At 36.2% G+C, this 14,391-nt stretch overlaps 2 protein-coding genes across 3 annotated transcripts in view; one reads left to right on the forward strand and one right to left on the reverse strand.

Annotated features, from left to right (window-relative positions):
- Window positions 1–2,499: 2,499 nt before the first annotated feature.
- LOC131772510 (ferrochelatase, mitochondrial-like) lies at window positions 2,500–10,015 on the reverse strand. 2 transcript variants are annotated; one of them, XM_059088424.2, is made up of 11 exons: window positions 9,928–10,015; window positions 9,707–9,851; window positions 8,320–8,457; window positions 7,635–7,783; window positions 7,137–7,209; window positions 6,618–6,786; window positions 6,294–6,392; window positions 5,073–5,180; window positions 4,637–4,801; window positions 3,988–4,047; window positions 2,500–3,585 (listed from the first exon to the last, which is right to left on the reverse strand). In XM_059088424.2, the coding sequence occupies exons 1-11, from the start codon at window positions 9,965–9,967 to the stop codon at window positions 3,451–3,453; spliced, it is 1,281 nt and encodes a 426-aa protein (XP_058944407.1). In that variant the 5' UTR covers window positions 9,968–10,015; the 3' UTR covers window positions 2,500–3,450. The 2 variants fall into 2 exon arrangements, with proteins under 2 accessions (XP_058944407.1, XP_066020168.1); XM_066164071.1 differs by having other exon boundaries at window positions 9,931–9,989.
- A 1,375-nt stretch (window positions 10,016–11,390) lies between these two features.
- Window positions 11,391–14,391, forward strand: part of LOC131772449 (MAM and LDL-receptor class A domain-containing protein 1-like) — a 30,443-nt gene continuing 27,442 nt past the window's right edge. Inside the window, exons 1-3 of the mRNA XM_066162813.1 lie at window positions 11,391–11,441; window positions 13,599–13,755; window positions 14,189–14,347. Coding sequence (XP_066018910.1) covers window positions 13,686–13,755; window positions 14,189–14,347 — 229 coding nt within the window. The 5' untranslated portion in view covers window positions 11,391–11,441; window positions 13,599–13,685. The remainder of the gene's footprint in view (window positions 11,442–13,598; window positions 13,756–14,188; window positions 14,348–14,391) is intronic.

A 14,391-nucleotide genomic window follows, 5' to 3' on the forward strand; every position in this document is an offset into this window, starting at 1 on the left:
GGCCATTAACAGATCAAACTTAACGCCTATGGTTAGAGAGAGCGGAAATTGAACAAATATTCGTTCTTTTTAATGGTATTCATTAACGCTACCCTACCCCTTTGTTTATCGTTAAAATTTGGCGAAGAGTAATTTTCTTTAATTTACCTACGTGCCGACAGGCACAGCTGTATGTTGGACCAAACAGAGCTCAATTAAGCTTCTACTTATACTTAATTGCCAACCTTTTCTGTCTCTAATTGTTGAAATAAGGAGGAAAAAAGTTTTCTTTAATACCTACATACACCGGCCTTACCAGCTGCTCACTAGATTAAATAGAATTGAGTTAAGTTGATTTTGTTAAATGACAGAGATGCTGGTTGTATACATTACGAGGAGTTTTTATATTGACAGCTGTGACTGTTACACTTTCATTGTTATAACAAGTTGAAGTATGTTTGATTTTGAAAGCTGATTCTAAGTGCAATTTTAAACCTTTTCACCCTGGTATTTCTGTGAATTCAAAGTAAATAAAATTCAAATGCGCTTTTGTAAATGATAAGCATTGCTTTACACCCATTTAATTATATCTGACCAGCTTCATAAATTCGGTTTTAGGACAGAAGTGGCCCGCTTTTTAGACGAGAAGTTATCTTATTTCATTATTTTTGTAGAATGCATTGTTCTGGCTGCGCAATATTAACAAGAAAAAAAGCAGTCATTTAATTTTTAATTTAATCAAAGCACAAACGCTAAAACCATAATGAGGAGGTTGAATTACTTCTCATAGTTGACAAAGGAAGCCAGGTCTCCTGTTCACAGGATAGACACAACAAGTCAGTCTGAAAAACCGTAGCTCTTCGATTTGTGATCTTCTCTAGCTTTTAAAAATGAGATTCTTTTCCTGTTTCTTTGTTCCCTTGTTATACCAAATTGTACTTCAAATAAAACAGCAGCACTAGGCTAAGAGCTAATGCGTTTGTTCAACAAATTGGCCTTGCAGTTTTTTATTTACGACCAAAGTAAGTGCAAATGTTATTGTGTAAGGAAAAAAAACGGATCACTTTTAAGAGATAATTTATCATCTGTTAAGGTAAAAAATTAATTTCATGAGACAGAAGTAACTTCGGTAGAGGCAATAACTGATTAAACAAGTCTCTCGAATTACTCCTTCATCGGTAACCAAAAGAGAGCCTTTAGCGACAAGTGACTTTAAGCTATTCGCTAAACAAAAAGTCGTCTGTTGCCATTGTATGCGCGAATAGCGATTGGGTTTGCCAGCTGGAGTCTTAAAGAGACATATTCTGAATTTAAAATATAATCTTGCATAAAATCTTTCCCTGGTCAAAATTCATTTAAATTGTAAGCTTTCAACTTTCTGTCTTAGGCCTCTAAAACGTACCATGCATAGACGCGTGATGAGTCACGGTAAATCATAAATGCAAAGTGAGGGAAACTGTGTAATAAATGTCTACACTAAAATATGAAACATTTGCTCTGTGGTTAAGGAAAAGAGTGTCGTTTTGGCTACGACTTTAGGGTATTGTCTTCTTCATTAGTGTTAATAGAACAGTGTGCAAGATGAATTTCAACCGTACTTACACCTCCATTGAACACAAAAAGGTGTAGTGATCTCTATAATGTAGGCTCGTTTCTCAACGGTTCAGATAAACCACGCAAACTGACTGTTTTAGAAATCAGTAACAAACAGAATGAAGACCGAAATACCTCATAAGAGTGGAAATTAATGGTAAAAAGGGATTAACACTTGCAAGGTCGAAAAATCGTGCTAGCTCGTATTTTCAAGGAAAAAAAATTATTGACAGCTTAATAACAGCATCAAATGGACCAATACTATAACAGACATGGAATTTCAAGTGGGCGTTAGAGCTCAGGTCACCGGCACCGCTTTAATCATTTAGCTGTCATTTTGATAATTGATTACACCGTTTGTATTATGGTTGGGGATGTAAATAAGAAGTGGGAGGACCTGATGTTATGTTAACTTTCCTCAATCTATATCGAATGCTGATAACAAAGTGCTCCTCTTGTATTGTTACGGCTTGATGGCCTTCCCTTTCATTTGCACAGCTGTGCCATTCTTATCAGGACTCGCGATGATTTTCTAAGGTGTTTGATAAAATCCGAATATGAACAATTTCAAATCTCAGCGACAAATGCACAAGTGACACCTAAATTTTACAGAAATAAATTAAATGCTACTTTCACTACGTTAAGATGACATTATGAAGAGCTCGCTGAGAGTAAAATCTCCTGGAAGGAGATAAAGAAAACTGCGAGTCCGTCGGAGGTCCAAGGTTATTGCTCCACGCACCCAACCAGGAGTGAAGATGTCCTAACCTCACTGTGACGTTTCTAATCGGACACCTGACCTGAGTACCTTGAAGAATTGCGTATTCAGTGTTTCACTTCAGTCGTGGTATGGTTTGATTCAACTTGAATCCTTTTTCCTTCGAGGTGGAAAGGGCGGCTTTAGAAGACAGAACTCGAAAACATCACTTCGTTTCATATGCCTTTTATTTCGAGCATATTATTTCTTGTTTCTAAAATAATTCTCCTATTCTGATGTCTAAATTTCTTGGTTTTGAGCCTGGCATAAAAGGCAGCCGCCCCGGCGGCAACTCAAAGATAAAGGACCTAGGCAATAAAATCTGAAACAGCACAAACGACAGAATAATGCTTTCACTTGTCAAACAAAACATATCAACGGAGTAAACAATCCAATAGCTAATCTACAGCTGCACTTGGTATTCATGGTATTCATTTGTTCTTCAAATTGATTCATGAAAAAAGGCTACCTAATCACATACCGTGAAGAGAAGATTGTGAAATGACAAGTTTCGTAATCAGCACACTTCTAATTTGTATTGGTTTTCCTCAAAATTCCTTCGCGTACAAGCATCAGGATTTAAGCCAACGAAAACTTGTGACGAAATTTGACCAGGATTTCCCTTAATTACTAACACCACAAACAGGGTTGAGGATACTGGGGGTTACAAACGGTTTCAACAAAAATTATTGGGAATCAAATCCGGCTGTTTGAAGGGTACAAAACGCTATCCATCGGATAAATCTCTATGACTATGCAGTGGATAGCGAAGTTCGTTTAGCTAAATCCGTTGGATAGCGATTTATCCGCTGGATAGCGATTTATCCGCTGGATAGCGATTTATCCACTGGATAGCGATTTATCCGCTGGATAGCGGTTTATCCGCTGGATATGTTATCAGCCTGTGAAAAACTGGGCCCTCAAATAAAGGCCAGATATAAAACTTAAAACCGGAGCTAGCTTCCCTAAGTGAAAGGGATCCATGCATTGTTGAAACTGGATGAAGATATTTCGAATTAACCTTAGGCTTCAAGTTCAGATCGAGAGTCTAGTTGGAATCAACGTAACATTTGCGTTGTTTAAGCAATTTTATAGCCCTTTCCTTTATCTTTGAGCGCAGTTTACAACGTGCGGTTGAGGAAAAATTCTTTGGCTAAGCCACAGGTAGGATTCACACACATCGGGCAACGAAGAGGAAGCTGACGAGAACAATTGACTCCTGAATCCAAATGAGCTTTTACGACATCAGCCATCGCCTGCAAAGAAAAATAAGAGACATTCAATGATTGCCGCAATACTGTAAGGCCACGCTAAAAAATCGGATTTCTTTCGTGATACACTCGTTCAAAAAACTCCAAACATTTTGAGTTGAACCTCTTCATAACTTTGGGACAGACGAAAGTGATGTAAATGATGACTGGATGATTTGAACACTTTGAGTTAAACAATTCATACGACACAACTTGAATATATCAATGGCTGCGAAACTGGCATGTTCTTGGAAGAAAATTATCGACAAAAAGAGAAAGAACAAGAGTTTTTATCAGATCTCACAACGTGGAAGGACAGATAGAGGTTGATCAATCACTCGAAAAGAAAAAAAAAATTAAAAAATAGTAGAAAACAAAACGAAACATGGTATCAATCAACGCACTAACCTTGATAAAAGTTGGACTATCATTCAGTGAAGCTGCTCTTCGGATATTCTCGATACCAACCTATAAGATCCAGAATCATATCATAAGAGTAAATTCAATCTTTCTCCGCCTGCGTGAGTACGATATAGATTACCTTGGACACTAAAAAGAATAGTCCGCTTTGATTAAGTTAACTTATACATGTTTATATTGGTTTTTAAGGGAATATCCTGCATTAGAGCGACAAATCGCAGCAACAATTCGCCTCATCTGACATAAAGAATTTCTGTGGAAATATTTGCATCTGCGACATCACTTAGTCGCTGAAATAAGGGCCTGGTAAAATTTCTGTCAAAGAGACAAATGATTTTCATAAACATTTTCAGTGGAAAAGGACTAATAACCGTTGCGACTTGTCTCAACAGCGTGTGTCATCGATTTGTTTCGAAAGCTGCAAACTCATGACGGCTTTCCGAGTAAACCCGTCGCTGAAAAGTCGGAGAGGGATGTGGCACTCAAAATTCTAAAATCTTTACATACCTCTTGCGCGCTCAAATAGCTCGCCCGTTGAAATGCCATGCTTTACCGCTCGGGCCACAACGAAAAGAACAAGGTACTCCCTTTAACAAAAGGCTTTATTTACCCTTGGCACCAGAATAGTGAACATTACCTCGTGTGCCACCTCCTCTGCATACTCTATATCCAGCTCATGAAGTGTCTCAATATGGTCAGAGGTGAAAGCGATGGGAACCAGAAGGATGTTCTTTTTCCCTTTCTTTGCGAGGCCCTTAATGGAATCTTCTGTCTGAGGACCCAACCATGGCATGGGACCTACCTGCAGAAAAATAATAATCAGGATTTAAGAAAAAGGATAACTATTGCAACTTGTTTTGACAGTAACTTTTCGTACATCAAGTGCGAACAATATCAAACGCATTGCAAAGATGTTACGGTGCTTTTCAAACATGTAATTCTGTCAACTTTCAAAATCTAAGAGCCCTATAGTCCAACATAACAATGCAGCTGTCTTAAATTAGCAAATTCAAGCCTGCAGAAGGTCAAATAGGACCACTAAGCTAATTGTATTATCTACAAGAGGCACTCGCCTTTGACTGCCAAACAAGTCTGTACGGATGAGAGTAGTTCAGTGATTCCATCACCCTCTGTACTGTAGCAGCAACTTCTTGAGGATATGGGTCACCTCTATCCACAACCTACCACACAAAAGAGATTCTGGTCAGTGCAGTGATTACTAAAGTGATCATTACCATCATCATTATTTGTACTATTATTATCATTGTTATTAGTATTACTATTATTATTATTATTATTATTATTATTATCATCATTATCGATTTATATAGCTTCCTGACTAACTGACCAATCCATTTACACGAGCCAAACTCATAAAACTTGACTGACAAGTCAACTTCTCACATGACCCTGATGATGAATTCTAACATTCTTGGCCAATTGACTACTCAAGAGGAATGAAGTGACAGAATACAACATGCCCAACACTAGCGAATATTTGGTGATATTTTGAAAGTGCCGTTCCCCAATTTGTATCCTTGACTTCAATAAGAAGAGATTTTTTGTTCAAAATTTGAGTTGGTCTAAGGGTTTTGTAACAAAAGGTCTTGAAAGCAGCAGATATGTAACAAATTTAAGAAAATAAATGACACTTTCTTTGTTTCGAGAGTTCTTCTGTCATCTTCAGTTCTGATATTACAAAGTACAAAGTTGAATTTAAAGTGTGTGTTGTTGTCAATACAAAAGAAATGAAAGCTTGTTTGCTCAAAAAGTTGCAGAAAAACTGAAAAATCAGCTCAAGGAAAACTGCAAGTTTCAGAGACTTAAACTGTATTGTACGTAGGGATTTGAAAATTTTGAGTATTACACAATATCACTAGATATTCCCCAGTTTTAGCAGCAGCAGTCATGCAACAAGTTAATAACAATCATATGTGAGCAAAAATATTGGAAGGATTACAAAATTGTATAAAATTGTCCTTGGGTATTATCTGTTCCTTGTAGCTAACCCTTCAAACAAGCCACACTCATTAAAATCCATTATCTCCTCACAACAAGAATTGCCCGTGACAAATACCTGAGAAAATGTACTGTAACTTAAATGAAAATCTAGGATATTATTTATATATACCGATATAGACATTTCAGGAACCAAAAACCACTTTGACATGGTTGTAATGTGTTGTAATTTAATTTTTGAAATCATTTGATATGTACTTGTTTCAAAACCAATTAATTTAACTTACAATGTAGCTTGGACATAAAAATAATATATTAACTTAGCCACAACATACCTTCATTGGAAGAGAGTGTGCAGAAAACAGAATAACCACTTCATTTTGAACATCAGCAGGAAACTTTGCTAACTCAGCTCGGACATTTTCTGCAAAGGCCTTCAACAAAGAAGCAAATCACAACAACAACAAACTCTTTAATCCCAAATCATTAAAAATTGCCATGAATAACAAACAATGAAAAGAAACAATTAACCCAAAAAAGTATTTAATTACCATGAAAAACTACTAAAACATTCCAATAATTGAATAACACAGTGAAACCCAACAAATCAATCTGAAGAAGCAAGATGTGGTAACATGTGAGGAGAATCCCACAAATACCTGAACAAGCCCTGGATGAGTAGGCCATCTGTCTATGACACTCCATTTGATTCCAGGCTTTTCTCCCTTTTGCTTGTAATGTCTGTAGATTGCATTTAAACTGCTTCCAGTGGTAGAACAGGAGTACTGAGGATACTGAGTGAATGCCACAGCTCTTTCTATTCCATCACTGATTAAATCGAGAGAACAGGAAAGGACAAGAATTTGACATGTGCCAAAAGGCTACCTCCAGGGTTGGGTAAAATTATCTACCTGCTCACTTTTGTATTTTTCATGTTTCCCATGAAGGAATTTTTTTTGCCAAAATCTTACTCCCTTGTAGGATAGATCCACTTTAGAGACCAAATGATTGTATATATACAGTAAAATATAATTTCAGGACTTATTATTTTTTGGTAAGTTCTTCAATTTTCCCTCTCCTAGAAACAGTGTTTAGTTCCACTGATAAATGCTTAAGATATGTAATTGTTCAAGAGATGGATCATTGTGTGCAACAAAAACATTTCAAAACTGAACTACCTTTCCATCTGATCCAAAGTGTCCTCGGTTAAAGGTTTCACATAACGGAATCCAATGTAAAACTTGTGAGGAGCTGAATAAGAAGATACATACATGTACATGTAATAGTTACTTCTGTAAATTAAGGATTCACTGTTCTTTATCTAATAATATACATGAAAAAATGACATGCTTCTGATTGGCTGGAGGCAAGTTAATTCTTCATGCAAGATGACTGCAAATTTGTAACAGGTGCAAAGTTGTAAAAGAGAGTAAATTACTGTTAAAATTTCATTTGTATCGACTTTCTGTGATGTTCTTTTTATGTAAATTATTTAAAAGTAATACATGAGTTATCGTGTAATTTAATATAGATAAGCACTTGCAGATTTTTTTAAGACTACAATTTGTACTCACCCTATGAGCAAAAATTCAAACTTTGAAAATTTTATAAATGCAGAAAGGATTTGAATCACAACATACTTTTCATGAAACATGATCATACACCTGTACATGTACCTGAATCAGGGCACATGTCATCAAGCAGTTTTATCATTCCCTCTCCTTGCTTTTCTGTCCACATTTTGATAGGAGAGCCACCACCGATCTTTTGATACTGTTCCTGGATTTTAGGGGTTCTTCTCCTAGCAATCCATTGAGCCATCTTACTGTGTATGATATAGGAATGTTGTAAGTAAACTGTCAAAAATAAATATGTGGATTTGTGCCTGTAAAGGAGACATGTACTACTCTACTTTCTCAAAGTGCTGCATGTTTATCCCTTTCACTAATAAGATCTCATTATTAATTCTTCTTACTGTCTGCCATTCAATTCTTCTTATGCTAGTTTGGAAAATTTGGTGTTCAATCAACTAGAAATCCCCTAATTGATCTGTGTCTTTGATCTCATCACCTGTCTGCTAGATATTGTCAGGAGAAATTCTGTCTTAGTCACTCATGAGAGCTTCAGGGAGCTATTGTAACAATTTAAAAACTAACAGAAATACTTAAAACAGAGAGAGAAAAAACAATTACTAACAGTAACTATTCACATTTCATCATAATTCTAAGTTATAATATATTTCTTTCATTACTTACTCAAATGTATTTATTTAGTCATTTTTTTTTCTTATTACATGCACTACTGTTTGCTAAACAGATGTTTAAAACTTAACTAACTAGACCAAAAGATTGCTTTACAAACCTTTGAGCAGGTAAAACCATAAGGTCACGATCAGAAAAAAGTCGCAAGAGAAAATCATGAACCTCATTTGTTGTCTCTGGGCCACCCATATTCAGAAGCATTATTCCTGTTTTTGGTTTCAAGTTGGCTTGCTCAGAACTATCCAAAACATAGTAAATTGCACATTTAAGATACAAATTATTAATAACGAGAACGAGTAGCTATAAATATAGCCCCCTTAAAATCACAGGAAAATTCTGAACTATTATACACATACCAAAACAATTCATTACACAAGAATATAAAGAGGTTATATATCAAATGGAAGAATTTGTGTTAGAAAAAATTTTATATCATTCCACATTCCTCTCAAAGACACATTCAGGCTATAACCAAGGTTGATTTAAAAGACCATTACTGAGTGCCCAATGCCACCATTAAAAAAAAACCCCATTAATGTAAAGATGATAGTATGAATATCTGCTTTATTTCTTATCCAGTAATTTTTTTACTCAGTCATTTTGCACCCAGTGGTTTCAAACCCAACTTCAGTTGCTTTGTAGTCAGCTTGAGTCAGTTCAGAGACCCATCCAATATACCATCATTCAAAATACCTCATGTGCGAGTGCATGTCAGCAAATGTTGATTGTTGTGTACAACAAGCATACCACAAGTTAGAAGAGTCAAGCATTTGAGATATAAGGAAAATTCTGTTGTGTATACTTGAGACTTTTTTCAACAAAAACACTAAATCACTGTCTAGCACAAGGTATGTGAGTTTTCATTGAACAGTCCCAGTTTCTACTCTTGACTTCCCTAATGATGACAGCTAGTGAAAGTGTGATCCTTTTTTTCTCCCTTAGTTTTAAACCATACAAAATTTGTTTATTCTTGTTTATTCGTTTGTTCTATTCTCACTTTAAACATACTGAACACAGAAAACATACTTTATTAGAGTGGGCATGAGACAACTCAACTGAAAAGGTACGAGTCGACCAAATTGGAAACAACGGTCGGTACGAAACGACTGTAACCAATAAAACTTTTCTTTATAGGATAGGTTTCATACTTAGCGACAGTTTAAAAGTGACTGCATCTAAACTGAGATTAGAATAAGCCTTATGGTGTTCGGGGAATCATTCGTTAACGTAGTAAGTGTCAAGTTTGAATCATGGTCCTGGTTTAAAAGTTTGAATACATTTTGACGGAAAAAAAAAATTCCGCTGCAATTATCGAAACGCTTTTTCGCCCAGAGGCCTTAAAGAATTTTCCTTCTAAACATACCGAATGGAGAAAGTAGCGTCACGGAAGATCTCTTACGTAATCATAGCCATGCAACGTTCGAATCAATTATCGCAATTTCACTTTACTATCAAATTTAATACCAACGGCTTATTCCAGAAATTACCTTTCACCCATCTGCTGGGCTACTCCAAGACATGAAAGTCGAGACGAACTACCAAAGTTACAACTTTGCGGTGCGAAAAGGGAACGGTTGATCGAGCTGACATGGGTCCGTGTCTGCGTCGAAATACGCAAAGGCGACAAGTAATCTGCAAACGAGAATAGAGATTATGTAGTCATAATCTTAACGTGTGATCTTTCTAGATATCATTAGTGATAACTTACTACAGTTTACTTGAAGTTTACAAAGGTTTCGAAGAGCCATTTTGTTTGCCAGTCCAATACAATCGGGAACTCACAGGCGCAAAGATTTTGAGTGGAAACTGGTAACTATATCCAGTTACTACGTCATATACGGCATTTGTTATGTACCTTATCATCGGAGTAGATGTGAAAATGGCCAAAAAAAGGTTCAGCTTTCATGTAAATGTAGGAAGGGTAATGCCGTTTCTGAAAGGTGCTAGGCAGCATGACTTTGTTAAAGAAACTACATATTGAAGGAAAAATTTGGCAGATCACAGAATCTAAACAAAATGTTGGGAGAGTAGCCGAAACAAAATATCACAGCAAAGATGTAGAGATGTTAGTTAGGATGTTCGTGATGGCGGCCATTTGAAGACATATGTCATCAATCGCAACAGAGAAAAATACGGTTTGCACTCGCTAACAAAGTGTCACTTATCTCCTTCAAATAAGATCTATGTAAATTCTGAACGCTTTAGCCGCTAGAGATTCATTTTTGAGGTAAATAGAAGTAAATAAAATTTTGTGAAAATCAAGACAGGCCCGGTTTGATTCAAGAATTCAGTAACCCACCGGCACCATCTTGAAATACTGGTAAAATCTATGCATGATGTAACATAACAAGCCGACTTTCGATTAGAAAGAGCGGATTAACGAAATAGAAAAAGAAAGATCAAATGACCGCTGATTTACACAAGACTGCGAGTTTTTGAGTCTGGCAGCATTCTCAGTTAAGCAAACTGTTAAGGTTTACGACACACTATTTCTCTGTGGGAAACATATAACAGACTGGTTATGATAAATTTTCAACAGTACTTGTCTGTAAGACCAACAAAAATAAGCCAATAAAAAAATAAGATAAAAAAAACGAGTAAAAGATAGACCAAAATGGAGGAAAACCCAAGGACAACCCTGCTGTTACCGAAACTCGGCCTCACCACCCACACTTTGGGCGTTTTCCTTCACACTTCTTTGTTTCTTGAAAAACGTAAATTTCGCTATAAAAATGTAGGCTGAATATGTCCAGCTTGTAAAGTTGTTAAGATAGAGAATTTTTGATAGGGGCTCAAGTTGGACTTAACGCTGGAAAACTACACATTCCCATCTTTTATGTGGAATGCCATTTTGTAAGAACGAACCTGTTATAATAAAATTTTTTCAGATCCGGAGTGCAACTGTCTTCAAGGGGCTAGAAACAATAAGGCAACACTTCCAGTTTTTCTTAAGTCGTTGATTTTTGTTACGTTACGTAAGCCTTGCCTTAAAATCTGTGAACTTTTAAAAACAGAGCGTGAGTCTAAAGGGTAATTATCTATTGTTTTGCCTTCTTTCATCAAGGGACCGTGCACCTCGTGATGTATGGGACTATAAATGTTGTCGGTGTTAAGAAAGTTTGAGGAGTAGGAACCGATCTCAGCGCGTTGAAACCAAGGAAAGAACCAAATTAATGCCGAAGAATTGAGACAGTTTTCTTCGCTGATGGTTCTCTAGCAGAGGTTTGACAATTTTCTTGGCTATTCTTTGTTTGTTTTTTTCAAGTATTCCAAAGTAAGAAAGTGAAAGCTTTAACCATGCAAATTTGAAATAATATTCTGATGACCTACATATCGGCAAACTCATTAGATTTCGAAAGTTTGATTGAAGGTTAAAACTAGAGGATATTCATATTTCTGATTTCATATCTCTAATTTTCAACAATACAGACACTAGACAAAACACGCAAAAGTTTGCGTAAGGGAGGTAAGGAAGGGGAAGGAATTTGCACTAGGGCTTAACGCGAAGCGATCGAGCCTGTGATCGTTAGGCGCTTGCGAAATTGTGGCTTCTGATACCATTTAAAATTGCTGTACCTAGGCTGAAAATCATAAAACTTCGACTCTAAGGCGAATTATGTCTTGACGAAAACGACTTCTTCGGATACAAAAGAAAAACACGTCTCTCGCCGTTTGATTGAAGTCCCCTATAAACTTTATATTTTTATCAATAAGTGTAGTCAGGACTTGACTAACACGACAATTTTTTTGTGTTTATTCTAAATCAAACGTTCCACGAATATGATATAAATTGAATATACTTAGATCTAGAACCATTATGAGTTTTATCGATACTTAAATTATCACAGTTGTTCGATAACATTGTTGACAAAGTTAAACTTTCAAGTACGAGTTGTAACATGCCTTGACGATTAGCAAGGTCAAGTGTATTTGATTATTGTACAAGTTAGAACTGAATTTAGCTTTTAACATAACAATTATTCAATTAGAATAAGAATCGAAAGAACTAGAATTTCATTCCATGAGGCAAGGCTGAACTTATTGAATCAAAATTACTGTATTTATGAATACAGATAATGTCCATATTCACTGTGCAATAGGAAGAGGAATATTATAACTAAGAGTAAAATACAAACCATTTGGAAAGGAAAACATGCAAAATATTTTAATATTCGATTCCTCCTGGGAAATCAGAATTTTTTCTTTGTCCCACGCTCGTGACAAGACGAAAAAAAAATCTTTCTCTATTTCTTTACCGTGCTCAAAACTTACCATCTCTCTTATTTCTATCTACAAACAATACGCTGTCGACATTGCTGATCCTAGCAGTATGCAAGACGCGTGTCGTATGAACTTCGTAATAGACCTCACTCACCGTGGACTCTCTGTGGCTCAGTGGTAGAGCATTGAAGCGCGGAATCCGACTGTCTGAGGTTTGATTCCTCGGGGCGGCTCAGAATTTTTTCTTTGTCCCACGCTCGTGACAAGACGAAAAACATCTTTCTCTATCTTGCAGCATGTTGGAATAACTTGTTTGTTGATTCAAATAATATCAGAGTAATTGACAAAGGAAACTTTCGAGGTGGCAAAATCTTAAGCGTGTTACCCTATTTTGCATGGGACGACCTCCTACACCAATTACTCCCACATTCATACCACATACCTCAGAGGATTGTTAACGCGTTTACGTGTTTAAGCGAATGATCCGCGAATTGAATAGAGTATTTACTAACATTGAATGTCGATGATAGAGGAGTTATTAAGACCATGTTATCTTTTATAGACATAAGAATACACCTAATTGACTCTGACGGCTGTGATATCATTTTGCAAATCGGCAATTTAAACAATATGAACCCAATTTAAACAATATGAACAATATGGAAAAGAAAATAAAAATGCTCAGAATCTAAGTCAAGAAACTGAAAAAAACTGTAAATTAAAACAGAGCTGCTACCTGAATATTTCACTGAAATCTTTGTGGTGAATGCATGTAACTGTTCTCAATATTTTAATCAATAGGGATTGATAATGGCATTTCTTAGTTTTAATTTCAGCTAGTTTGTTTCCATAGCTCTTCCAAAATCCACATATCTTCTTCAGCTTAGCTCAGAGGAAATGCGAAATAGGTATCTGTACTAGCGCGAGATAACTGTTCAGTCATTCGGCGAAGATCAAAAGAAAACGAAAGAGGAAAGCTGCTATTTTCAATATCTTTTTAGTGTTAATTGCGTATAAACATGAACTAAATAGCTGAAGTCGCCGGTGCTTTTGAGGTTTTCTAACAAAGTAATTACCTTCATTACCATGAAGCACAGTCGGAAGTATTTACTCTCCAGACAGCTGTGATTTATATTTCAGACAGCTGCAACTTTTAAGTTTACACAGGGTAAATTTCGAAGGTGTAGGATTCATCATAAAAGGAGCCAAGAACTCTAGACAATCACATCTTCAGATTTCAGCAAGATGAGGGTATTCGCTGTCTTGTGCTGTTTGATTGCTGGGGAAGTTTTATCTTCAAGACCAAATCCGGAAGGTAAATCAATAACCATTTTATGTTAGTCTTCTCCTTTTGATTATTTATTTTAGAAACTTTTACCAGTGATAGCTCTATACTGCAAGTTAAATTTATTTCCAAATCGGAAACACACAAATACTCGCGAGAAAGAAACATTTTGCCATTTCTCTCAAATACAAGCTCAAACTTGAACCTGGCTTTTTAATCATAATTTCAATCCTTAGGGAATTTTTGCTATCCGAGATTTTTGCCCTTCCCTGGTCCCTTCACAACCCTGAGCGATGTCGAAAGAACAATTCCATTTTCACAGCAGTTGTATTCTCGAAATAGTAGGCAGGGTACTGGAGTTGTCTAAATATCTCTTTGTAAGTCAAACTTTAAATATTTTTATCCCAAGGCAAAAATAAGTTCTCAATAAGATCAACGTAACTTCTTGAGCATTTCTTCGCAGAAAATCATGGTATAGGTCGGACTAGAAAAAGACTCGTCGATGGTGATATAAAATTGACTAAAAATCAAAGAGCTGTTATGAATGGAAAATCTAGAGGATCGATAAAGAACAACAGATGGCCTAACGGAGTTCTGGTGTACGAGATCACAAGTTCCCTTTGTAAGTCCCATTTGAAAACTTCTAGAAAATGTGTCAAGTCACTT

This window comes from Pocillopora verrucosa, chromosome 1 (assembly GCF_036669915.1).
Source record: "Pocillopora verrucosa isolate sample1 chromosome 1, ASM3666991v2, whole genome shotgun sequence".
NCBI lineage: Eukaryota > Metazoa > Cnidaria > Anthozoa > Scleractinia > Pocilloporidae > Pocillopora > Pocillopora verrucosa.